The sequence below is a fragment of the Hydra viridissima genome, unplaced genomic scaffold (assembly GCF_058129835.1).
Source record: "Hydra viridissima isolate aposymbiotic clone 2 unplaced genomic scaffold, HvirCarnegie_v1 scaffold_1, whole genome shotgun sequence".
In the NCBI taxonomy this organism is placed as follows: domain Eukaryota; kingdom Metazoa; phylum Cnidaria; class Hydrozoa; order Anthoathecata; family Hydridae; genus Hydra; species Hydra viridissima.
The window spans coordinates 6,800,035-6,827,686 of NW_028324300.1; the positions used below are offsets into that span (position 1 = coordinate 6,800,035).

A 27,652-nucleotide genomic window follows, 5' to 3' on the forward strand; every position below is an offset into this window, starting at 1 on the left:
CTTCTTTTAAATACAAATTACTTCTTTGATAATAGTAGCAAAAACAAAAAAATTTTAAATTAAATTGAGTATCATTTATAAAATGAATTAACAGAGAAAAATAATTATTTAAAGAACTTTAAGAATTCGAAAATTTTTAAAATTGGAGAAGCGTTTTAACACGATTTAAGTAAACAACCGTAAATTATCCATTTAAAAGGATATACGCGGTGTGTTTTCAAAACATTGTTTTGAAGTATTACTTTTGTCATCCGCATATCAGGATTTAACCGCTCCTCAAAAAAAAGCGATTTTTCGGGAAGGAGAGGGGGGTGGGTTTAACAAATGGACTTTTTTTAGCAAAGTGGATATTTGAATTGCCCCTGCAATCATTAGATGCGATGAGTAGCTACTGTGGAAAAGGAGTATTATATTTTTACAACTTAATATTGCTGGTAATAAAATTGTTTTGTTAATCAAAAAAATAAACCATAACCATGGTAACACCTTAACATAATTTAAAATTTTTTTCTTTTTCTAAAATTTAATAAATTCCTATACAGGGGGTTAGTACTAGGAATGCTTGTCATTATGATTATAATGAATTTGGTAATCAGAAAATACTCCTCTAAATAACTTTCTTCTGAACGATCCACTTATTTGACAAAGACACCTATAGAATTTTCACCCAAATGTAATATTGTTATGACCATTATTTGTTTGAAGTTTGTAGAAGTTCTTTTGAAATACAAAACAAAATTTTATCTTCTTAATTCATTTTTAACAACAACAAAAATGTGGATATTTTAGGGTTTTTAAAGCATCCTTTAGACTAAATCTAAGCATATGTCAAATTTAATTTGATGAAATCAAGGCTGAAAAATACCTGAAGATTTACATTCAAGCATTTTACAGGAAAAAATCTGCTTATATTATGATTTTAATTTTTACCAATTTTTCATTCAGGGAGCTTCAGGAATACTTGTCTACTTATCTGTACTGTTTGTTTGGACATGGGGTGATTACTGTACCCTTATTGCAAATACATATGCTATTGTTCCATCTTCTTTAGTTCTTTTTACTGGTATCTTTGTTTTGGTAACAGGATTAGTAGGATTTTTTGGGACATACAATGAAAGTCGCTGTACACTAGGTGTTGTAAGTATGTTTTTAACGCTGTAGTCTCAAACATCTACAAAGTTGCATATTATATAGTGCCAGAATTGTTTATATTTAGATATTAATTAATTTTTAAAATAACTTGAACAATTTTTATTTTTGACATAGGAAAAGGTCTTTTTTTTTAATGCTTTGAACTAGTTCCATAATGTTTAGTTTAAATCTAGGCAACCAGTGCTGACTTTAAAGCCCTTTTAGTATTGTTAAAGCTTCTGTTTGTTAAAATGACAAAAAATATGATTTGCTAAGATATTGTTATATAGGTGAAGAAATGACCATTTTATTGGCAATATTAAAGTCAATTAATGTTATCTTAATGTATCTTAAAGTCAATTAATGTTATATTAATGTTATCTTAACTGCAAATTTTGAGCTTTCTAGTACACAACTCTACCCTGTCAATCAGTTGCTTACTCTGCTAACTAAAACTGCATTAATTTCAGAAAAACTATTTTTGAATAAATAACTATACTAAGTTTTAGTTACGTTAGGATTCAATTCAAACTTCTCACTGATGCTTTCAAAAATTAAAATTAATAAATAATTAAATGAATAAATATAGATGGATTTGACTGTACTTTTTTTTAATTATACTTATTGATTAATGTTAAGTAAAGAAAATAGAATTTAGCTATAGGTTCTGTCAATTCTGTGCACTGAATGTTGCGAGTTGTTATTATGGTTTAACCACAGTTACAACTTTGTTGCAGTGAAAAGACTCTAATTTTTTCCATTTAATTTAATATTTTTTAATTTGCTTAGTAATTACCATAACAACTGAAAAAACTGTTGCCTGCTATCTTATCACTCTGAAAGCAGGGTTAGGTTTTAGAAAGTATTTTTTAAAGAGCAAAAAGAAGTAGCTGGGAATAATACTTTGCTAACAAGTTTTATCTTGTGCTTCTTTTTCTAGGCTATACAGTTTTTTTTCCTGTTTTAATAAAAGTTATGAAAAATATTTGTATTGAAATGTAAAATATGTTTTTATATTTCAACACTAATCCATTTATATATATTTTTTGATGTTTTTATTTGCAAAAGTTATATTTTTATAACATTCAGTTGTTTTTGGCTGGTTAATTGTTTGATGCATTATTTATTAACTTACATGGTTTTTATGCATTACCTTAGAAATGATTTTATCTCTTTAGCTTTTTACACTTTTATTTACAATGTTAGCTGTTGAAATTGTTTCTGGTACACTTACTTATGTTGAAAAACCAAAGGTAATTTTGTTATAAATTTTATGCTAAAGAAATTTCTTTTATACCAAAAAAGAAAAAGAAATCTCCTGATTTTTCAAAGCCTTCTTAGATCAATGATGGCTTGAAAAGCAATCTATGGCAAGCTTTTGATGAATATTATTTAGAGAACTCATACTCAAAAAGTTCTTTTGATAAAATGCAAAGAAGTTTAAAATGCTGTGGTATAAATGGACCAAATGACTGGACCAATACTTCCTTTACAATACCTGATTCTTGTTGCATTCATTTTGGAAAAACATGTTATTTACTGCCTGATAATTTGTATAAAAAGGTAATTTACATTGTTTATATAAAAAGGTGAATAAATCCTTTTTATTTATGAACAAGTGTAATTTCTTATCTTTTTTTGTAGATTTAATGCAGAAGATACTTTTATCTTTTCAAGAATTATTTTTTAAATTCATTTTTAAAGATTTTAAAATTAAAGTTTGAAGTCTTTTCAATGATTAAGTTCTTTTGATGAAAAGTGGACATAAAGTGGTTGGTGCAAATTTCATTTCATTTGAAATTCCTATGTGATTTTTTGTGTTTGTAGTTCCTAAACATCTTTAAGATTTGCCATCAAGTTCTAAAAAAAGATGTTATTCAAAAGTACCAAATTTATGTTTAATAATTATATAAACTTTACACTTAAAACAAATTTAAGAAAACTAGATACTACAAGTTTGCAAAGAAACTGTAAATAGTTTAGAGAAAGATAATACTGTATATCATTAAATGGTAAAAGTTGATTTATAAAAGAATAATATAAAAAGATAATTATCACATTGACTACTGAGTTACTTGCATGGAGAATCACTCATAAAGGCATATCTTCAAAAGTTATATAAAAAACAAAAGCAAAAGTTTTTACAAAAATTTAATATTAACTTTTAGATAATTGAAAAAGTGCTGCCCTTGTATTACATTACTATCTTTTATATGTACAATGTGAAATGCACATATAATTATAAAGTCCATTAGTTAAGTTATACAAAAAAAAATCTTTTAGAAAAGCAGCACATCTTACATTTTTTTGCTTTAAAGAAAATGTTATTTTATTTGTTGCAGTCATTCCTCTCATACAGTACCATTCAATTTCACAAGTTTTCACTAAAAATAGCTTTCATGAAAATACTAGACTTCTAGTTTTTGTAAGATTTTTTGTTTTTTAGTTTCCGTAAAAATTGTCTCTATTTAAAAAAATATTTCACTGTTTGAAGAAACTAGTGATCCAAGATATTTGAATTCAGTACTTTATTCAAGGGTGTACCATCAATGAAGATTGTGCCTTCTGTCTGTGGTCCACACTCCATATATTCTGTCTTTTTGATGTTTAGGCACAGGCTGTTCTCCATTAAGCTATCTTTCCATGCTTGTGATTTGGACTGCAGTGACAATTTGTTTGTGTCTGCCTGGGCAACATCATCAGCATAGAGGAGACTCCATAGATGTGGCATCTGTAGATCTGCTGTGGCTGTGTCAATGCACAATATAAAAAGAAGGGGTGAAAGCACTGAGCCTTTATGCACACCAACTCTGATTTCAAATAGTGAGGAAAGTCCTGTTGAGCAGTACACTGTGCTTGTGACATTTTGTTAAAGAATTTGGACCACCTGACATGTTTCAGGAACACCATGAGCTTTCCAAATTGGCACAGTGACACTGGATTTCCAGACCTGTGGTATCATTTGCTCTTTGATTTTTTTAAAGAGTAATGTAAGGAAAGCAATTCCATTGTCATCAGGACCAGATGCTTTTCCATTCTTCATTTTGCTAAGTGCAATGGACACTTCCTCAGAGATTATGGGTGATACTGGACCATAGAATGGACTTGCAGATGTGATAGGTGACTGAGGGAACTCTTTGTTGCTAATTTTTGCAAAGTAGTCTGATCACCGATTCAGGATCTCCATTGGGTCTCACAGTACTTTTCTGTTTTCATCTTTGATTAATGCAATGTGGCTTAGGCAGATGTCCTGTTTTGATCTATTAGCTGTGTTATGTGATTTCCACCACCTAAATCTCTTTAATCCTGTCTTGTGCTTTCTTGCAATATCAACATCAATAATAAGAGGTCAGTGTTGAGGTGCTACTGAATGATGTGGCAGCACTTTTGTATCTCTCACTGGTCTGAGGTCTTTGTGGCATAACATCCAATAGTCTATTTGTGTAGCATGGCCACCAATTGTATAAATTGCCAAATGTGTTGGTCTTTTCTTGAAGAAGGTAATGGTTATAGCAAATTCATGAGTTTTGGAAAGGTCTAAAATCCTTTTGCCTTCTTTTTGTGTTCCCAGGCCACATCCTCCATTGTATTGCTAATACAATGTTCTTTCCTCTCCCACATGACCATTTATTTACCGCCTAAAGTATGTGCTCCTCTGGGGCAATGTCCTGAACAATGTCATCATGTTTCAGCCAAATGTTTTTCTTCTTCACTGCAGACAGTTTGTGGGGTACAATAAGATATAACATTGATGGCTGTTGCCTCTAGTTTATTTCTTATGGATATTGATCTGTCTGATACTCTGTTTACTGTGTAGGGGCACTGCAACATTTGCTTGTTTAGTGCAACTGCCACATCATTTCTGTTAGACTTTTCTCCATAGTAGAAGAGTTTGTAGCCTTCACCTATATCAGCAGCTTTTCCACCTGTCCACTTGCATTCTTGTATGCATACCACATCAATCCTTTAGTTATTGAGTTTCTGGGCAAGTTTTTGATTATGCTCTGTTAAGTTGTAGAGTGTACCAAGTCTTAGATGGACTAGCTTCTTTAACCCATCACGTCCTTTGATAGGTAGCTGCGCTCACTTTTCATGCTGTTTGGGCAGGGATGTTGGGGCATAGCTTCTTGGGGATATCCCAGTTGATTGAGTAGAATTTCTGAAAGAAAGATATTTATAAACATCCATTTTTCATCTTCATTTTCACTACAGTCGACTCTCGATATCTCGAACAGTAAGGGGACCGAAAAAAAAGTTCGAGATATCGAGAGTTCGAGATATCAAGAAAAGGGTTGAAAATAAATAAAATTGCCCGACTTTCATTAAAACAAGTTATTTTTCTGACAAAAATCATTAACAACAAAAACTACAACTTTTGGAAAAAATCTGTTATCTGATATTGCTTTAAATTATCCATCTTTTCCATCTTCATTAAATCCTCAAGTTTTAGTGCTAGGGATTGTATTTCATTTCCGTATTTTGAGCTGTATAGCGAAGCATTTTGAATTGTTTCAAAAGCAATTTCTTATTGAATATCAGATGGGCGTGGCGGGGCTTCGACGTCAATAGCTTCGTCAACGCTATCTTCGACTTCATTATCGTCGTTTTCAAAATTAGGGTCTAAAATCTGAGCAATCATTTCAGCATCAGGTGGTTACTACATCGCAATCTAAACCAATGTAAGATTCCGCTGAGAGATCTTCTTGGGCGGCACGAGGATCTAACTCTCGCAAACGGTTAAGTTCTTCTGTCAAAAATTTAAAAAAATGATCATCATCAGCTTCTTCAATACTCTTGTTTGTTTTGCTGATACCAGCTTTTTTAAAGCAGTTGATGACAGTCTCCTTCGACACAGCATTCCACGAAGAAACAAGATCTTTCATTGCTTGAAGTATAGAAATTTTTGGCATGGGTTCGTTATCATCGACAGCCTTGATACACAAACGCACAATTTTGTGACGATAATGAGCTTTAAGACTTCGTATTACGCCTTGATCCATGGGCTGAAGGACAGATGTGGTGTTAGGGGGGAAAAATATTAGGTTGATGTTGCTTAGCCCTTCAATGTGTGGGTGGGCAGAACAGTTATCCACCAGGAGTGCTACTTTCCTGTCTTGAGCATGAAAAAATGAGTCAAGTTTCATTACCCATTCTGTAAAAAGGTCTCCGGTCATCCAACTTTTTAGCTAATTTTTATATGTGCAAGGAAGTTGTTTAATGTGCTTAAAACACCGTGGGTTTTTAGATTTTCCAATAACAAACTTAGGTAATTTTTCTCCCGTTGCACTCCCTGCTGCTATGCCTGTTAGTCTGACTTTACTATTTTTTCCCCCAAAACATTTTTCTCGTGATAAATGGTATGTTTTGTTTGGTAGGCACTGGTAAAATAGTCCAAACTCATCGGCATTGAAAAAGTTTTCAAGCTTGTAATTCAAAAGCAATGTTGGAAGTGTAGTTTCATTCCACGAAGCAGTCGTATTATTCGTCACGGCGGCACTTTCGCCTGAGATTATTTTAAAGCTGATGCCGTTCCTAAAAATAGGAACAGAATAATTGAATTTTAATTACACGTTTAAAAAACTAAATAAATTAAATATAAACAGATACATGTTATTTGTTAATATTAAAATTGAACAAGATTTGACAAAATTTAACTGACCTTTCTTTCCAATTATGAAACCAACAATCAGATGCTTTAAAATCTAACTCTCCTACTGCTTCTGCGAATTTTAGTGCCTTTTCTTTTAGTATGGTACCATCAATTGGTACTTGTTGACTTCTTTTTGCAACGAACCACGTGTATATGGCCTTGTCTACATTTTTGAAATTACCACTACGAAGTTTCTTCCGTTTAGATTTTGTGCCATTTTTTTCCAGTGAGGTTAATAACTTGGTTTTATTTTTAATCCAGGTTGATAATGTGTTCTTTGGGACTCCATACTTTTTGGCAACCTCTTTGTTAGACATCCCAGTCTCTAGGTCTTTTAATGCCTTGCATTTTTCTATTATAGATTTGTTCGTGAGTTTTCGTTTAACGAGCGGCATGTTGCTGCGTTTGACAAAAAGAATAAATTATATATTAAAGGAAAACTTTTCAGAAATTCGATTCTTAAAAAAAATCGAATTTAAAAATCGAATTAAAAATTTTTTTTTTTCGAAAATTGGAATTTAAAAAAATTAAATTTTATTAAAGCATTTTTGAAAAAAAAAATGTTGAAAAGTTCGAGATAACGAGAGAAAATTGCCCTGTGGACCGAAAACAATGTTCGAGATACCAAAAAGTTCGAGATAATAAGGTTCGAGATATCGAGAGGATTTTAGCCTAAACTAGTACGTTATGTCCATGGGACCGCTAAAAAAGTTCGAGATACTCAAAAGTTCGAGATATCAAGTATTCGAGATATCGAGAGTCGACTGTATAATCTATTATGTTCTGACAGGTTCTTGCCTCTGGGTTACATCAGCTCACTAATTTTCAGCAGAATTCAAATGCTATTGATGTTCTCTAAAATCTAAAAAGTATACTCACTAAATTGGCAAACTCTTTTTGCCATACACTAACACTCTCTTTTGTTAACAATATGGTACTTATATTACGGTGTTTTTTAATGATATTATACTTATATTGTGGTGATTGTTAATGATATTACGCTGTGGTGTTTAAAAAACAAAAGTTTTCTCAATATTTTGATATTTTTATTACAGGGGTGCTATTATGAAGTTTTAAACTCATTTAACTTGAATCTGAGGTATATATCAGGAATGTTGATTGGTTTTGCAGTGTTTCAGGTTTGCTTCATTTTTGTGTTAAATATTAAACAAATTTCTTATTTATTTGTATGTATGTATATATGTATGTATGTATGTATGTATGTATGTATGTATGTATATATGTATGTATGTATGTATGTATGTATGTATGTATGTATGTATGTATGTATGTATGTATGTATGTATGTATGTATGTATGTATGTATGTATGTATGTATGTATGTATGTATGTATGTATGTATTTATGTATGTATGTGTGTATGTATGTATGTATGTATGTATGTATATTAGGGTACAGTGAGATTTATATGTTTTTGAAAAAAATTAAATTCAAGCTTAAGAAATGGTGTATTCCTATGTAAAATTAAATTTCAAGGTAGGTTTGTTATGGACCACTTTTTGATCAGAAAACGTCTTGATACCCAAATTTTCATATTTACACATTATTAAAATGAAAAAAACTTAAATTATTATAAAATAAACAAAAAACATTTTTTTGTAATAAACTCTCCTAATAAGCGCAGCACTGAATTAATTTTAAAAGATGTTTTCACTTGGCTCTCTGATGTATAAAAGCTTTATTCAAGATCGAAGTCTGTTACTATTTTATTCGTTATAAGTTAAGACTAGATCATCCACCACTGCAATTTCAGATTTTATTGGACCTGGAAAAGATTTTATTCCTAGTGAGCTGCCTACAAACAGAACAATTATTCAAAAAGGGATTTTACTAAAAGAACAAAAAAGCTTAACATGCAATCTACACCATAATAAATATTCTAACAAAGATCTTGCTAGTGATCTGATTCCATTTGTTCTTGCTCAATGGAGAAAAGCAAATGTTAAGTTTCAACAGCCAGTTATTATTGGTGAGAAATCACTTTATTATACAGCTATTTACGAAAGTTTAAACGATTGCAGAATTTTCAAATCTAATCTTCGGTTTTTCTTGAATAAAAATCTAACGGAAATAGATATCAAAATAATTATTTTTCCAATTTGGTAAATAGGTTATTTGTTAATAGAATAAATAAAAGTAGTTTTTGACTAAATAAAAGTAGTTTTTGACATTACCGTTTACTCAGAAATTTCATTAAAAGGTAGGTGATACAAATTAAGAGGTTTCACAAAAGTTTAAACGATTTTATTTAGGATCAATTATTTGCTAATTAATTGATAAATCCGCTGCGAAATTTTTTTTCGTTTTTCAATGAAAAAATTCATCACAACATCATCAGGCAGCTTTTAATTCATTCAAAATCAACTTAAAATATTGTGAATTTCAAATTAACTTCAATTGCGTGCAAATGGGTCGAAAATCAGTTTCTAGTGACATCAAATGGCAAGTTATTGGTATGGCGCGGACAAAAAATCACACAAGCATTCAAATAGGCAAAATATTTAACATTTCTGAATATTGCGTTAGAAAAACCATCAAAACCTGTGAACTTACCAAGGACGTCTCCGACATGCCGCGTACTGCCCAGTGGGCACAAGAACGTTTTGCAAACGTTTTTTAAAGGTCCCGTGAAACGTTTTTTAATGGTTTTTTGAACGTTCATATGAAACGGTGACCGGACGTTTTCCTAAAAACGTTTTTTGAGCGTTTTTTAAAGGTCTCACGAAAACCTTTTTTGATGGGTTTTTATTTTATGTAAATGAAACGTTTTAACCTTTTCAAGGATTATCCTAAATGCATTTATTTAAGTATAAGTTATTTCAGTAAATAAGTTATGTTATGCAAAAAAAAAATCTTTTACAAACGAAAATTTAGGAGCAACAGCCTAGATCACGATAATTTAATAAATTTCTAAAAGTTTAATTTTTTGTTTATTTAAAATATAAGCATACAAAAAAAAGCATACATTTACAAATAAGCCTACAAAAACGTTATAAAATAATTGTTATGCAATTCTGTCAAGAGCTCTCTTCAAATGATCTTCAACTTATCGACCGAATCGAACTTCGTTGTATGTGACACCAGTGTTTCTAAAAACAGAACTACTATAGAAATCTTTCATGGATTTCAACTAGCACATATAAAGGGTGTTACTTGAACACACATTTATACTCATGGTAAATTCTACACTTCACTTTTAGTTTATTTAACAATTTTTTTAACCTTGTTATAATTTGATTATGTAATAAAATAAAATAAAAAAGCCTGATGAAAGTTCCTCATAACAATAAATTCAAGTGATGCTTCATGGGTAGTTTTTTAAACTTGATGAAAAAAAACTTCATATATTATTTATTAATGTTGGAAATACTTTCAAACTTGATAAAAAATATTTATTTACATAAAATGTTTAATAAAACCAGATGACATTCTTTGATAAACTTACATTCAGAAACTTTTTGCACTTTAATAATAGGACTTGCTTCTCTTATGTGCAAATAACTGTGACATGTTGCACTGTTTCATTCAAATATGAATAGAAATAGCTTCATACATTTATTAAAAAATTTATTTATCTAATATTTTTAACTCAAACATACCTTGCATTTATTTGCTTGTAACAATGTCTGCACCTTTGATACTCATAATACTCATCAAAATTAGGTTCAATGAAATCATTAATAAATTTCGTTTTTACTTCTATTTTTTCTCCATACACTAAAATAGTAATTTTTATCTCATTTACATTTCATATATATATACTAATTTTATTATAAAAAACGCCCTTTAAAATAACTTAAATTTGGTTGAGATTGTTTTCTTGCAACTATTTCTTTGCTACTCAATACTGAGAACATATGCACAAAAATCTTTGTATTATATTATATCTATAACAGTAACAAATACAAAAACTACAAGTTAGAAATTAAATGAAATGCACTAAATTGTTGTAAAAAGTGAATAACTTTATTTTAATACTTTATAATAAAATGTGTATAACAAAAACTAAAAAATGTAAAATTTCATACATTAAATAAAAAAAACAACAAAAAAACTGCTTTTATATTTATATATAAATATATATATATAATTTTTATAAAAATTATATATATATATATACTTCATAATAGCAGCGCTATTAAATGCACTTGAGATATTTGATATTGTTGTTTTAGGTTGAAAAAAAAACCTGTTAAAGTAGAAAAAGTATGCCTGATGTCACTCTAGTGTGTGTGTATATATATATATATATATATATATATATATATATATATATATATATATATATATATATATATATATATATATATAATTTTTACCATTAAATGTCAAATTTAAATAAAAAGAAATTAATTTAGAAGATTAAAAAAAGTTTAAAAATTGTAAATAAAAGGTGTTTAATTGATAAATTGCCTGCCCAAACCAAAACCCTCAGTCAATGTAGCAAGACTCCTTATATGTTCTAACTATATATCTGTATATATACATATGTATATTTATGCATTTATTTAAAAATATGTATATATATTTATTATAAATTTATTTTTATACATTGATGCTTATTATATATCAAAATACAACAATCACAAAAGAAATATATAGGCTATGCAGTTATCTATCTACTTTATTATAGCTATATAATACCATAATACAAATTAATAGATTAATAATTCTACTATAATAATTTACTTTATTAATATTATAATATTATATAAAAATAATTTTATATGACCATATAAAAAATCATAAAGTGTATAACAGTTATATTTAAAAAAGTTTTATTAAAAAAACTTGTAGAGCATTTATATGAAGGCATTCCATGTTCTTGTAAAGCATACACATGTGTAAGTAAATGATTACAGTTTGTAAGATAAGGGTTGTGAAGCCATTTTTATAGGTCCTGCAAAAATATTATACGAAGTAAAAATTATTATTAACTTAAGAAGTTTTTTAAATGTTTTTTAAAGGATTTAATTTCCAATCGTTACTCGGGCAAACATCAAACATTTCTGTGTCCTTAGGAAACATCCATGTTCTGTACTCTATTTTTTTTCCCATTATTTTTCATGCATCCTATAAGGAGTTCAGTTTAAATGATTTCTAATCAACTTATACACCAAACTATATTTTGTTTGTGAAACTTTTAACAACAACAGCAACAAAAAATTCTACATAAATTTTTTATAAACTGTGTTTAACTTGCTCGTGTAAAGGGTGTTACATATACACACATTTATAAAAGTAATTTATTGAGGGAAAATCACACTTTAAACATGTTAATAATTTTACAAAAGTAATATAATTAATTACAAAATTTAAAAAAATTTAAATTTGAAAAAAATAAAAAAAGTTATTACTTTAAAAGTTTTAAATTCCCAGTTCTTAGGTAGTCTTTTTTAACTTGTAAAAAAAATAAATAATATATTATTTTTAACTTATTAAAAATACATACATATTTTTTAACTTAATCAAGATAAAATGTTGAATAAAAACAGAAAAATTACAATTAACACATTTTTTGACAAACTTATATTCAACAACTTTTTACACTGCAATATATGGACTTACTTCTCTTATATGCAAACAAATGTGATATGCTACATCATTACATTCAAACAAATGCAAAAAAAGATCATTTTTTATCAACTAAATAGTCTACTATAATCTAAATAGTCTAAAAAGTCTACTAAATTTACAGTCATTTTTTAAATTTTAAATCTTCAATAATACTGCGTAATAAAGAATTTTTACTTAGCTAAAAACATGTAAGTGCTCAATAATTTTATAGAAATATTATCCTATGAATGTCATTATGGAAAAAAAGTGTTTTTACTTGTACATAGGTTGTAAAACTGTTTCTAGCTGGAGTAGAACAGTCCTCCTAGAAATAGCTACATACATTAATAATAAAAATAAAAAAATAAAAAATTTTTATTATTCAAACTTACCTTGTAATAGGTTCTGACTATTTTTATGTAACTACAATTGCTTCCTTGTTGCTTATATTTGAGGATGGTAGTTTAACTTTAGTTATGGCAGTTTAGTATATACATACATACATACATACATACATACATACATACATACATACATACATACATACATACATACATACATACATACATACATACATACATACATACATACATACATACATACATATATAATATATATATATATATATATATATATATATATATATATATATATATATATATATATATATATATATATATATATATATATATATATATATATTATATAAGTGAGAAACCTCAAAAATTAACTTTGCTTATATGCTTACATATATATCTTTGTTATTCAAATTTGTCTAATATTATGCATGCGCAGTTAGTCGTTTACAGTTTTCAAAAAGCGTTTTTTAAAGGTTTTTCTAAGGTCCCGCAAAAGTAATTAAAAAAAGTCTTATTAAAACGTTTATCAAACGTTTTTAAAACGTTTTACCAATATATTCGACGTTCAACCGACCATTAAACGTTTACTAAACGTTTGCAAAACGTTCCTGTGCCCACTGGGTGGGAGACCATCCAAACTCAGCAACCGTGACAAAAATGGTATATTCAGAATGAGCAGAGAAAACCCCAGACTCAGCTACAAAAAGCTAGCACAAATCTTCAATGAGTCAAAAAACAATCCAAAAGTTAGCAGAGAGCTCGTGAGACGAACATTGTCGGACAAAGGTATTGGAACGTACATAGCTGCTAAAAAACCTATTCTTTCAATCACGGATAAACGTAAACGACGAGTGTGGTCCAAAGAAAGGCTGGACTGGTCTGTAGAACAGTGGGCAAAAGTTGTTTGGAGTGACGAAGCTAACTTTCAAGTTGTAAACCGCAAGGGAAGAATCTATGTCAAAAGATTTGCAACTGAGAAATATTCAGACAGGTTTTTGCAACATCGTCGACAAGGCGGTGGAGGTTCGGTTGGCATCTGGGGATGTTTTTCTCACAAAGGTATAGGCTTCTGTGAGCTGTATGAAGGCCGAATTAATCAATACACCTACAAGAACACATTGGAAACGTGTCTAGTTCCATCAATCAGACACTTGTATGGCAGAAGCAAGCAATTCATCTTTCAACAAGACGGGGCTTCAGCTCATACAGCACACTCAATCAAAGAGTATTTTTTGAAAAAAAAAGTTCAATGTGATGCCCTGGTGCCCTAGATCACCAGATCTCAACCCAATCGAAAATATTTGGTCTTGGATCGACAATCAACTGACATACCATGAAATTCAATCAACTCAGCATTTAAAGCAACTTTTGAATGAGTACTGGCTGAAGGTACCTCGCGTGATGTGCATGAAATTAGTTGAACCAAAGCATAAACGAGTTTATCTTTGCTATAAAAACAAAGGAGGACACTTCAAATATTAATTTCGCTTTTTTTTTCATTTTTTGTTCGAATTTTGCAATTCGTTTAAACTTTTGTGCTTCTTATTTTTCCTATAAGATTTTTTGTAATAGCTTTTTTCTAACTAAATATTAAAATTTTTATAACATGTTCATATTCATTTTAAAGCTAATTACTTTTTCTTTAATAAATAAAAAAAATGAAGTCGATATCATTTTACAGTTTTTCTTTATTAAACAAAAACCAAACATACTTGATAAAAATTCTGCAATCGTTTAAACTTTCGTGAATAGCTGTAGAATTAAAACCCTTTGGGAGAAAGTAGAAAACATTGCATTGGGAAGAACTAAGGCAAAAGTAAAAGAAGAACTTATATTGAAGTTAGATAAGCTAATGGACCTCATAACATGTCCTCATAAGATACTTCTGTGTGAACATGATCTGTCTGGGTGTTCTTCCCCCCAAAATTGTAAAAGTAAAGCACATTTAAATTGCACCTGTATTTTTCTAAAAAAATTCCAACTATGGAGCTCAGGTGGTTACACAGTCAAAGAAATAAGACAGGTGAAAAGTCTGATATGCAAATGGGACATGCTGATAAGATTGAGACAACGAAACTTAGAATAAAATATAAGAGAAAAAGCAGTGATGAAAAAGCTTATGAGAAAAGAATGAAAAAACTACAAGATGATCAAGCATCCTTTGAGGTAAATATAATTTCATGATAATAAATATTTTCTTTGCTTATATACAGTGTCCGAGAAAAAAAAAGCTTAGGTAAACTCTCAAAAAATTACAACAAAAAAAAATGACAATCAAATATTCTTTACAATATATATATATTTTTAATACTATTTCAGGAAGAAATAATTTATTTCAATTGTGCATCTTTAATATTCTTCAAATACCTTTGGGCAAACTATAACCACATGTTTACGTCATTTTATTATTTGTCAATTAGAGCTTGACATGTCGAATTCCGGACAAATTTTTGGCGAGTTGTGAAAAAAATATTTATTGTGAGCGAAAACGTAATCCTAAATTATTTTTCTTGCTTCAATTGTCGCTTTTTCTATCAAAGCACCCAAGTCGAACAATGCGCCAGACAACTCAAAAAAAGATAAGAAAACAACTCACTGAGTTTGAAAAGGGCCAAATTGTGGCATGGCATGAAAGTGGATACACTGACCTTGAAATTGGAAAAAAAATTGAATCAATGGTGCACTACAAATTCGAAGATTTTTGCTCAAGTATTATTTGACGGGAAGTTTTAAGCGCAAAGAAGGGAGCGGAAGAAGGCGTAAAACAACTGCCAGAGAGGACAGATTAATTATAAGAGAGGTTCGAAAGAATAGAAAGATAACAGCGGCTGAAATAAAGAGAAATTTTAAACTGGATGTTGACGAACGGATCCACTCTATTGGGAAATTTAAATCATACTGGAGCGTTAAAAAACCATTTATTTCTGAAAGTAACCGGAAAAAAAGACTTAAATGGGCAAAGCAATATCAGAATTGGACAATCGAACAATGGAAAAATGTTTTATGGAGTGATGAGTCACCATTTTGTTTGCGCTTCAATGGACGGTCGCGTGTTTGGCGGTTACTAATCTTGACCACGCATAAAATATTTATTTGCGACAACTTGGTCTTGGCTCTTAAGATGTTTTGAGTAAGGGTCTGCGTATCGTTATTATTTTGAACCGATAACGATATGAAATGATAACGATATCAAACGATATGAATTTGTCAATGAAACGATAATATCGGTTTAGTTATCGTTTGAAACGATAACCAAACGATAACTTATCGATTGAAACGATATTATCGGCTTTTTTTTATCGGTTTATCGGAATACATAAAAATAACGAGAATACCGATATTTATCGGTATAATAACGATAATTTTTACAATATTCCAATTTTTTTTTTTTTTAAATGCCAAATTTTAGTTCAAATATATAATAAATCTTCAAGTCGAGTCAAGATGTCCTTTTGTCTATCTTTACCGGTTTTAAAAGTTAATCCTTCCCAATTGTATATATTATCTAGATGTCTAACTTCACAAAAATTCGTAAAGAAAAAGTGAAGAAAAAATGAAGCAACATTGTTCTCCAAATTGACCCCCAGGTTGAAACTCTCCCCACTCCTGATTTTTTTACATTTAATCAATCATAAACATTAGTAAACACAATATATGTTGTCAAAAAAATCTGAACTAAATGCTAAATATGTATATCTCCAAAATTAAATTGCATAATTTTTGGCTTTTTTTCTTTCAAAGTTTTAATAAAGTCAAACATTATTGTAGTCAAAATAACCCATTAATATTTATTTATTTCATTTACAAAAAAAACATAATATAAATACATTTGTATCACAAATGATATTTAAGTTAATGCTTGTTTAAATTAACTGCAGCAAATATATATATATATATATATATATATATATATATATATATATATATATATATATATATATATATATATATATATATATATATATATATATATATATATATATATATTAACACACACACATACATGTTGATATTATATAATATACTTCAGGTAGAATAATGTATTTGATAGAAAGTAATGTATTTTCAGGTAAATAGGAGTACTATCAGGCAAACCTCTGATATGTAACCAGACAATTGATTAGCCAGGGTCAAATACTTTAAATGTAGCTGAAAAAATCTGTGGACTCTGCTATTTAAATCTTAGTATAGATTATTTATATTTATGATTTTATAATTTAAAAATAAGGTTAAAATAAGATCAGTTAAAACATTTTTTCTCTTTATGTTATTTTATAGTTTGATTCAATAGATTTTTTATTGTTTTTACATATTTCAAAAACTGTTATAAAATTCTTACTATTAATTTTAGAGGAGTTTCTCATGATTGTTGCAAAAGTAAAGCTGTAACCAATATCGTAGATATTAGTGAATCACTTGGAGATAAACATGCGGAACAAGTAGCATCTGGATTGTTAAAGCATAAAACGGAGAGTGAAAGCATTGTAAGTGTAGAGCAGTTCAAGATGTCTACAGGTTGAAATCTTCTCTCTGTTACAGTTGGAGTAAATGAAATTAAGTCAAAAAGAAAGAAAGTAAATCATATCTTGTTCCAAAATATTATGGAGCTATCAAATGCATTAGAACTCTCTAAAAATAAAACCAAAAAATCATGTTCTACTTTACACAGAAATCTAACAAGTGCTGTAGAATCGATTATTAATGTTAAAATGACTGAATTGCAGGAAACTCTGAATATCTTTAAATGGTGGTCAAAACTTCTTAAAAGTTATTATTAATGTTTTCGATCCAAAAAATCATTATTCTTCCTTTGAAATATATGAAGATTCTGGTGTCAAGCAATGCTATATTCTTGCCATTGTGGAGATGGTCTTAGAAAATAATGGCAATCTCCAAAAATTATTGGCACTTCTTCAACTTGAAGAAGTAAACTTCAGTATGGCATTTGACCTAAAGTGTACAAATAGTGTTTTTAGAACTTTCAAGTCACTCTGGTAACTATGCCTGTCTGTATTGTGAAGGAGAATGCTCCCTTGAAGCAGAGAAACTAAGAACGTTGGGCTTCATAAACTTATTTTATGATCAATATGTATATGGTGGAAAAAAAAGATTGAAAGTGCAGGAATACAAAAATGTAATAACTCCTCGTTTCATTTACTTAAAAGAAGATCAAGAAACTTTTCTTGAATACATTGTTCCTCCACCTGAGCTTCACATTATGATGGGAGTTGTGGATAAACTTTGTACTTTGCTTTAATATGTTTAGCCAGCTTTTCAAAGCTGGTTGAAAACACATCACATATTATTGAGAGGGTATCATGGTGTAGGTTTAGATGGAAGCAATGATAATTTATTTATGCCCCAGTTAGATATTTTGGAGAGGGATGTTACCATAACTGCAGCAATCAATTTTTTACCAATAATGAATTGCTTGCGTAAGTTTTCATTAGTGAAATCAGCTGTGTTTGGTTTGGAAATGGGTACAGATATTTCTGTTAAAATTGAAGATTTCAAAATTTCATTTTCTAGTCTTTAACTATATACAAAAGATGTATTTGGCTATGACAGTTTCATGGAAAATACATATTTTAGTGTGTCACATTTTCACCTTAGTAGATTGCAATAATATTAGCTTAGGTAGCTATGCAGAACAATGTGGTGAATCAGTTCATAACAAATTTAAAAAAAACCTTGGATGAACTATAAAAGAAACATAGGACAAAAAAGTTATGAAGAGCTAAACGCTTCTGTGGTAAATTTTAATTTAAACAAGCATTAACTTAAATATCATTTGTGATACAAATGTATTTATATTATGTTTTTTTTGTAAATGAAATAAATAAATATTAATGGGTTATTTTGACTACAATAATGTTTGACTTTATTAAAACTTTGAAAGAAAAAAAGCCAAAAATTATGCAATTTAATTTTGGAGATATACATATTTAGCATTTAGTTCAGATTTTTTTGACAACATATATTGTGTTTACTAATGTTTATGATTGATTAAATGTAAAAAAATCAGGAGTGGGGAGAGTTTCAACCTGGGGGTCAATTTGGAGAACAATGTTGCTTCATTTTTTCTTCACTTTTTCTTTACGAATTTTTGTGAAGTTAGACATCTAGATAATATATACAATTGGGAAGGATTAACTTTTAAAACCGGTAAAGATAGACAAAAGGACATCTTGACTCGACTTGAAGATTTATTATATATTTGAACTAAAATTTGGCATTTAAAAAAAAAAAAAATTGGAATATTGTAAAAATTATCGTTATTATACCGATAAATATCGGTATTCTCGTTATTTTTATGTATTCCGATAAACCGTTAAAAAGCCGATAATATCGTTTCAACCGATAAAATATCGTTTAGTTATCGGTTCAAACGATAACTAAACCGATATTATCGTTTCATTGACAAATTCATATCGTTTGATATCGTTATCATTTCATATCGTTATCGGTTCAAAATTGAGAGCTTACGATAAGAAAACTGCAACGGCAACTTCTACAATTTATGATAAATATTTGACACTAGGCATGCGCAATGGATGGGATTCCCTGAAAAGCCGTTTTAAAACTTTTTACGCAACGTCAAAACGTTGAAATTCGCGTTTTCTGAAAACGGCTTATAAATGGATCAAGGTACTACTTGCTCCAAAAGTGTAACAAAGTAATTATCTAATTTCTGATACAAATTTAGGATAAATACATAAGTATAAATACATATATATATATATATATATATATATATATATATATATATATATATATATATATATATATATCGAGTAGTCTACATGAGTAGGAAAACCGTTTTAAAAAAATGCACAGTGCTTCTACCGGAGTAACTTTTAACCCGTTATAACATACAAACTCTTGAGGTAGTTGAAGTACATTGAGTAAGCGATATATATCACTAAGTAGAAATCTAAATTCACTTTTGCATTCATCATCAGACATGATTTCTAAACAAAACTGTTTATAACTCCGAAACGGTACATCTGGATTCTTAGACAAATTTAATTTGAACAGTAGTAAAAACTCCTCGTCGTCTATGATATTTGATTCTAATGCAAGTAATAAACTATTTCTAACATTTCTTAAAGGGGCCATACCAATTTTTTTTTTTTGTTTATTTCAAGATGTTTTCTTTTTTTTAAAGTGGAAATTCGTAACTAATTTTATTAGAATACCGCAACTACAAGTCGCAACCGCTCGATCCAGACCTTTGTCGTCTCCGTTGCCGTTGCAGTTTTCAAATCGTAAGCTCTCTAATAATAACGATACGCAGACCCTTACTCAAAACATCTTAAGAGCCGTGACCAAGTTGTCGCAAATAAATATTTTATGCGTGGTCAAGATTAGAGTGCGATCGCACGCCTTTCCCGACCAAGCCTGATATATATATATATATATATATATATATATATATATATATATATATATATATATATATATATATATATATATATATATATATATATATATATATATATATATATATATATATATACACACTCACGCACGCACATATACATATAAACCAAAAATAATATTTGTAAAAGTTTGGTTTTAGGTCACAGAAAAACAAGATATAGAATTATGAAGAATATCAAAAAAATACTTCTGATATTTCTCTTAATGACAACTATAATCCAGTTAATGTTAACTTTACTTTAAAACAAGATTATGAAATTAAATTTTTGGTTGAAAGGCTTCTAAAGGATAAACTAGGTGTCTATGCTTTCCTTGTAACATGATTTTTAGAAAAGAAGTCAGGAAAAAACACTATGTCAAGAAAAAACACTGCAATGGCTAGTATAAGGTAATCATATAGATTATTATTTTGTTGAGCAGCAAAAGTTCGGATGATGAATTAATGAAAATAAATATAAACTAGTTTTTTTTTATAGGTTTGGGATTTCACCTGCCGCAACAGCAGCAATTACTACAAGTTATCTGCAAGATTTAATTGAAGCAGGATTTCTCACCCCTGAATACTCTTACCTTGCTTGTGATCCTTCTAAGTTGACGAGAGCAAGAAAAAAAATCATGGTAGTAGCAAAGAATAATGGCAATTTCAATCTTCCAAAAGCAGATAATATTGGCATTTACTTTGATGGCAGAAAAGATTTAACAAGAGCGATGATAAATGGTTCAAATGGACAGCTACATCCTATTATTATCAAAGAGCAACGCATTACTGTGACTATAGAACCTGGTAGTCGATATCTTGGTCATTTTACTCCAAATGCTTATACTCATTCAGATAAGCCAGCTAAAAAGATTGCTGAAGGTGTATATAATTTGCTGCAACAATATAATCTTACTGAATCATGTTTAGTACTTGGAGCTGATAGTACTTCAATTAACACCGGCTGGAAATGTGGTGCTATAACACATCTTGAAAAGCTGTAAGGTCGCAAATGCCACTGGGCCATTTGCATGCTTCATTTAAATGAGCTATTTTTGCGTCACCTTATAGAAGGAATTGATGGACCATGGCCTACTTTATTTATACGGCCGGATATTTTGCATTTTGAAAAAAAAAATAGAAGGCCAGTTTTCAAAACCGTAATGTTTCGAAAACTTAAGACTTTTTGAATATTTGCAAATGTATTTTACTTTCTAAATTTAAAAAGCCGACAAAAGTAGTTTATATTCATAAATTTAGATACTAAACGCATATTATATAAGAAATAAATAAATGAAAAGATATCAAAACAAGCCTTTATTTTAAAACTTAGAATTTAAGTAAACAGACAATTTAAAAAACAAGAATATTTATATAAAATCTTTAAATCTTTTTCTTTTTTCATCAAAATAAAAAATAATTGTATTATATGTAATTTATTGAGTATTTACAAATTTTCTCTTTTTAAAAGATTTTACATGATCAACAGCTACTTCGCTGATAGAGATAATTCTTTTATTATTAGGAAAAATTTTGATAACAATTCTTCCAGCAAGTTTTATCCCAGTTTTTTCATGCATGGGACAAGAAAAAGTCTGAAAAGAGTCACAAAAGTGATTTAACAAATATTCTAAAGCTTGTCGTGCATGTTAATTAAATTTCTTTATTTTGTTATAAGAGTAGTAATCATAGCAAACGATGTACAAACATAATCCAAAAGTGATGGTGAAGGAATAGTGAGACCACCCCTAGAAATAATTGTTAAATAAGTATGATCAGGATTGCTTTCATCAATATTAGCACAACATAAAAATTCTTGGCAACATGTACCAAAGCGTTTTTTTAGTTTCTTTGCTATATATCCAGCAATATGAGCACCTACTTCTCTACTTTCTGGTGCTAGATTCATGATTTCTGGAGTACACTGAGTTGTATCAATATCAAGAAGAAAGTTTTTCAAATCTGTTAAATTATTTTCTGACTCAAATGGTACTTTCAAACTATCATCAAAGTTAATACTTTCTTTAACTATACATTTGATTTTTAATACTTTTTCAGAAATAGTGACATCTTTTAAACCAACCAAAAATCTTCCACCACTCATTTGTCTATATTGTCCAAATCTCCTTTCTAATGGGTCACTTTGAAACCTCCCAGTTAAAACAAAGTTATATCCGTCATTAAGTAAGTCCTCAATCAATGAGGCATGACAATTAAGTGTTCTTATCAATGCTACAGCTGTTTGAGCACTTAAAGTAAACTTCTCACAGTTTGGTACCTTTTGCAATTGCCAAGCTTCAATCCAGTGTGCCATTTCCCTTTAGAAATTCAGATTTTTTATCTCCAGAAACAACTGCATTACCTAAAATATTACACGTTGAATACTGACTTTTTGAATTTGATAAAACCCACCACTTGTAAAACAATGTCAAAAAATCTGCACTACTTTTAAGATCAGGGAAATATGAGTGAATTGCTGCAGAAGTAGTTTCATCAAAAATTGCAAGTGCTAAAGAAACGTTTTGTTTAAAATTGCCAGGATGTAATACTTTCATTGTTATTTTTGGTGCTTTACGCAAACCAACATCAAGAGCAAGGTCTTTTTCATAAATATTGTGGAAGGTGCTCCATTTTATTTCTCCACCACATACAGTTATAGGATCTTTAAATCCATCAAACTTAAAATCTGGAAATAAAAATCTTTTACAATTTAACAAATTATTTCTGATATTTTTAATAAGATGTACAACATCAAAACAAAGGTAAATCTTTTTTAGATTGTAAATAAAAAACAAATCTTCAGCTTGTTGATTTGATGCACAAAGGATTTTTTTAAAACAAGAAACATTAGAGGAATGGTTGTCACACACAATACCTCTAACATTCAGTAAGAATACGAAGACATTCAAAAATTTCTTCTTTCAACCATTCAGCATTGATTGTTTTTTTTAGGTGATGATTTAATCACATATGGAATGTTTTGTTTCAGGCCAACTATCATAAAACAAACTATTCCATTATACAATTCTCCAGACTCATCACTACCAATCATCTCTCCACCAAAATACTCTTCACATTTTTGCAAGTACATTTCATCAAAAATCAAGCAAATGTCTTGAGATATCTTTCCTTCTAATTTTAAATGTTTTGCACAACTTAGAGCATCAATATTTCCAATAGTTATTTTTTTAAGTAAAGATATTGATGGTAAAGGCAATTCTTCATGCAAAAGTTGGTATGACTGTGTAGAAGTAAATCGTAACATCAGTGAATACTTTATAATATTGGCTGAAAAAAAGGTTTCTTCATATACTTAATTTGCTGTAATTCAGTCAATATAGATGAAAATTGTTCAGCTTGTGATTTAATCTAGGTAGGAAAATTATAAAGCATACTTTTACGAGATAAACAACAGTCTCTTCCATGACGAAACCACTGTGGCAATGGCAGGGGTGAACCTTTGTAAAATTATTTAACATGCATCTCATTGTTTATGCGAATGCACTCTATAACTTCAGGAATAGATAAAGTACTATGACTCAATTTATAAAAAATTACATGATCATCATACTTCAAGAATGAAAAACCATCTGGAGCAAGACTTTCAGTAATATCATTAAAGTTTTTAATCAAATCACTCAATAAAAACTGTCCATATTGATCTGGCTGAAATATTCTTTTAGTTGGTGATTTTCTTAACGAATTAGAAGATTTTATAAGTTGTGATGGACCTTCTTCAGGCAAATTTGTGCAATCCAAAATAGTTGGAATAGGCTTTAGTTTTTTTATTAATCGAAAACGTTGATTCGCATTACCTTTCTTATAATATTTTTTTTCAAAATGTTTGATGCATATTACGGAAGAATTAGTAGGTGTCCAATCTTTTCTATTTACAAATTTAATCCAATTTTTTTTCAACTCTTCATTTTTTGGAAACGAAAATACTACTGTAGAAACTTCACCATCATAATTTGAACGACAATTCACAATACAACATTTGTTAACCATATTCTTTGAAACTCCAGCTGCTCCTTTAAAAACGCCTTACGAAAAAACTGGCCTTCTATTTTTTTTTTCAAAATGCAAAATATCCGGCCGTATAAATAAAGTAGGCCATGGATGGACTAACATCATGTAGTACTGGCTTTGTAGGTCCTGTGGGAAAATGTCTTGCTGATGTTAATAAAACGGAGTACAATCCTCAATTTAAAGCTCTTCCAGAAGGAGAGAGCTTTGTTGACATTCCAGAAACAATAATAAAAAATATGTCAACAGATCAAAAACAAACCTACAAGTTATGTAAAGCAGTTAAGATCGGTGTATTGCCACCTAATCTTAGAGAAATTCAATGTGGCCCCTTAATTCATGCCAGATGGCTCATTATTGACATAAGAATAGTCTATGTGGACAAGGAAACATGACTTAACTGATCAGAGTTTGAAAAATCTTGAGTTACTTGTCTTATTTTGTTTACAATTTTACTTTAAACTTTTTTTTGACATTAAAGTTAAAGACAGACTTGAAGATGCTTCCAATCACATTCTGTCTCAATTGGGAATTCTTAGAAATCAACCTGTTATAGTAAGAGAAATTGTGACTTCCTACATCCAGTTAGGCGCTTGGTATGCAAGCCATGAAAGTTTATTAATCTGTTAATTATCTAGTAATAATGCAGAAGACCGCAACTTTGCAGTTGACCGAATTTTGGAACAAAGGGGTAATAATATCCTTGGAGACATGCGAATCAGACCAAGAAAAACACCTAAACTGAACTTTGCAGCAACTACTCTTCAAGAGCTAGTCAAATGGAAAAATGGTGGTACAAGAACCTGTTTTTACTTGTTCGCTCACTAAAGATAAGTTGGTTTTGCTTAGATTGACACCTCTTATAACTCCTTCTGTTAAAATTCATACTCAAAGTAGCGAGCGTGCTGTAAAACAAGCGACAGTAGCATCCATGTCAGTAGTTGGGCCAGATGCAAGAGATGGATATATTAGAGCTAGAGCTCAACATAGAGAGTTGCTACCTGTTTTTAAAACAAAGAAAGAAATCTTAATAAATTTTCAATGTCAATAGATTTGAAAGATATGTTATTTTCTTTATTGTTTTTTTAATAGCGTTATAGTAGTGTTATCAAAATATTATTTGAGTAAGATGGGATAAACCTCCTGTTTTTTGGGGAAACCGCATCACTGGCACCACCTTTATTTCTAATGAAACAAAAAAAACAACTGTTATAAGCAAGTTTGTTAATCATTAAAACCTCATTGAAAATTGAAGACTCTCTCCCCTGAAATGTCCAGAATCTGCATTGCTGGTAGAATTCATGCAAGGTAATTGGTTGGTAAAAAATCGTAAAATTCTGGTAAATTGCACTGATTTCCATCGATCGTTTTTCTCAGTGATATCCTACAACCCTCACAAGTTCCAGGGGGAGTGCAAGGGTTTTCAAAATTGACCTCTTTTTATTACTTCTGTAATTTTTTACTTCAAAAAGTTAGTCAAAACTCTTGATGGTTTTTTAAAACAAAAAATGCAAATTACTTTTCTACTTTCCTCGTGATTTTGTGGAGGTGATATTTTGAAAAATGAGGAAAAATGCGCTTTGTTGTTTTTTTTGATAATCCATCAGGATTAATTTGATTTTGATCAGTACTTTAGTATTATGTTAGGGCTAGGGCGGTTTTTTTTATAATTTTTATTTCTATTAAAATGTGTACAATTTATTGCTGTAAAATGGCTCCTTGATGTAAATCTAAGTCAGTTCATATTGATTTAGTTGTTTACTGTTGAATTTGAATGAAAAGTTAACACATTTTCTACGGAAAATATTGTAAAAAGGAGGTTAACTAATGGAAATATTGAAGAGAATTTACCAAATTTTGAACTCGATTTTTTCTGGCATCTATATCCCTATCACCTCACGAAAGGGTTTTCTCCGGTCTGCCAAATTAGGTCAACTTCAATATTTAGGAATAGTGAACAAGTTGCTAAATGTGAAGGATGTTTTTTGGTTCCTAAAACAATAAAGACAACTATTTAAATAGTTTTACAGATGGATTTCCTAGGCAGTGTATCTATTTTAGAATGACTGCTTAAGGATACTTGGCGTGAGTTTTAATGAATTGCTGAAAACTAAAAATTTTGTTCAGAGAGGTTGGGTTAGAAATAATTCCAACAAGACCTAGAAAAACCTGGATGAACTTGACAAAGTAGTAACATCTCAGGTTCCTCAACTTAGATCTAAAGTTAAGTGTATGAAAAACATTAAAAAGGTTCCTGAGTCAGAGTATGAGTTAGCATTAGCTCCTTGTCTAGACAAGACCTTGCACAGATTCTGGGGGAAAAAATTCAGTAAGTTAGAAGTTGCACATTTTGCTGTGTCATGTTCAGCTCTTTGTTGAATAAAATAACTGTGGCCCATCCAAGTTTGCTGAACAGTGCGGAGAGACTATTCATTCTAAATTTAAACCTACATGGGGTAGGTTTAAAAGATTAGAAGAGCATACTCAACATAGAGAGCAACTACTATCCTTAGTAATTAATTTTAATGGAAGAAGAATTTAATCTAGTATTAACTTTAATATTCAGACCTAGTGACAAAAAGAATTCATAAGTCCCGGACAGTGACTACAATCCTGTCAAAACGGCTATTTTCATAGCCATAAATTTTTTTTAAAACATTACAAATGGCTTGTTCTGCAAGAGCTCGAAGTGAAAAGAACAACTTTCGTTTTAGGTATGTTTTTATAATTTGCCGCAAGGTTATACAAACAGTAAGGTGAGCCATATATGTAATATAAAAAAACATCTATTTGCTCTTGTTATATCTTTGAGAAACTTTTTCAAATCAAACTGAAAAGGTTGCTAATAGTAATACCTACAATAAAATCTTAAAATAGTTTAGAAATCAATAAATGATTTTAATTGAAAAAGAGTTTAATTTGGTTATACATGATGAATATATGTAAAAACTTTAAAATTTATTTTTCGAACTTGAGCACGCAAACCAGATTTTGAAAACATTTTTAATGAATCATACATTAACACCGAACTAATAATAAAGATTTGAATCGAGTGACACGACATAAAACTTGGCGGTCTCTCTGGTTCACAGTGGAATTGTATCGCGGGTTAATATCTGCTTTAGCTTTGCAACAAAGTCCAGTAAAAAAAATGTTTTAACAACTATAGTTGTATGTTTTGTAATAATCTTAGTGATATGTCTTGATTTGAATACAACATTGAAAGTTTCGTTTTGACAAATATTCTTGTAATTTTATTACATTTAGATATTTGGCATGATAATGACGGGTTATATTATAGTTATTTTAAAGAAACTCGGTTATTCACGACTTATGATATCTCCAACAGTAGGATGAAGTTTGCATGAAGTATTTCAAAATTTCAAGTTTTTGTATTATTGTATTCTATGACTTTTGTATATCTTTAATGATTTATTTTATAAACCTTCACCGAAATTATGTCTTAATAATTTCAATAGTTTTAATAAT

At 29.5% G+C, this 27,652-nt stretch overlaps 3 protein-coding genes and 1 pseudogene across 10 annotated transcripts in view; 2 read left to right on the plus strand and 2 right to left on the minus strand.

The window, feature by feature from the left end:
• Positions 1–27,652, minus strand: part of LOC145187981 (uncharacterized) — a 433,414-nt gene that overhangs the window by 91,506 nt on the left and 314,256 nt on the right. The window lies entirely within an intron of this gene.
• On the plus strand, positions 266–27,619 carry LOC145188086 (CD151 antigen-like). Of its 8 annotated transcripts, none has more exons than XR_016444809.1 (6): positions 266–434; positions 946–1,137; positions 2,310–2,384; positions 2,473–4,086; positions 7,837–7,920; positions 27,431–27,619. XR_016444809.1 is itself a non-coding variant. In XM_090066048.1 (6 exons), exons 1-6 carry the CDS (start codon positions 381–383, stop codon positions 27,518–27,520), a joined length of 717 nt encoding a protein of 238 aa, XP_089922174.1. In that variant the 5' UTR covers positions 266–380; the 3' UTR covers positions 27,521–27,619. The 8 variants fall into 8 exon arrangements, 5 of the variants coding, with proteins under 5 accessions (XP_089922174.1, XP_089922188.1, XP_089922206.1 ...); XR_016444811.1 differs by having other exon boundaries at positions 2,528–2,694; XR_016444814.1 differs by lacking the exon at positions 27,431–27,619 and adding an exon at positions 17,069–18,574 and having other exon boundaries at positions 2,464–2,694.
• LOC149893094 (uncharacterized) lies at positions 20,419–21,439 on the plus strand. The gene is made up of 2 exons (XM_090066150.1): positions 20,419–20,548; positions 20,637–21,439. The coding sequence occupies exons 1-2, from the start codon at positions 20,514–20,516 to the stop codon at positions 21,139–21,141; spliced, it is 540 nt and encodes a 179-aa protein (XP_089922276.1). The 5' UTR covers positions 20,419–20,513; the 3' UTR covers positions 21,142–21,439.
• LOC149893095 (uncharacterized) lies at positions 21,574–24,249 on the minus strand (annotated as a pseudogene).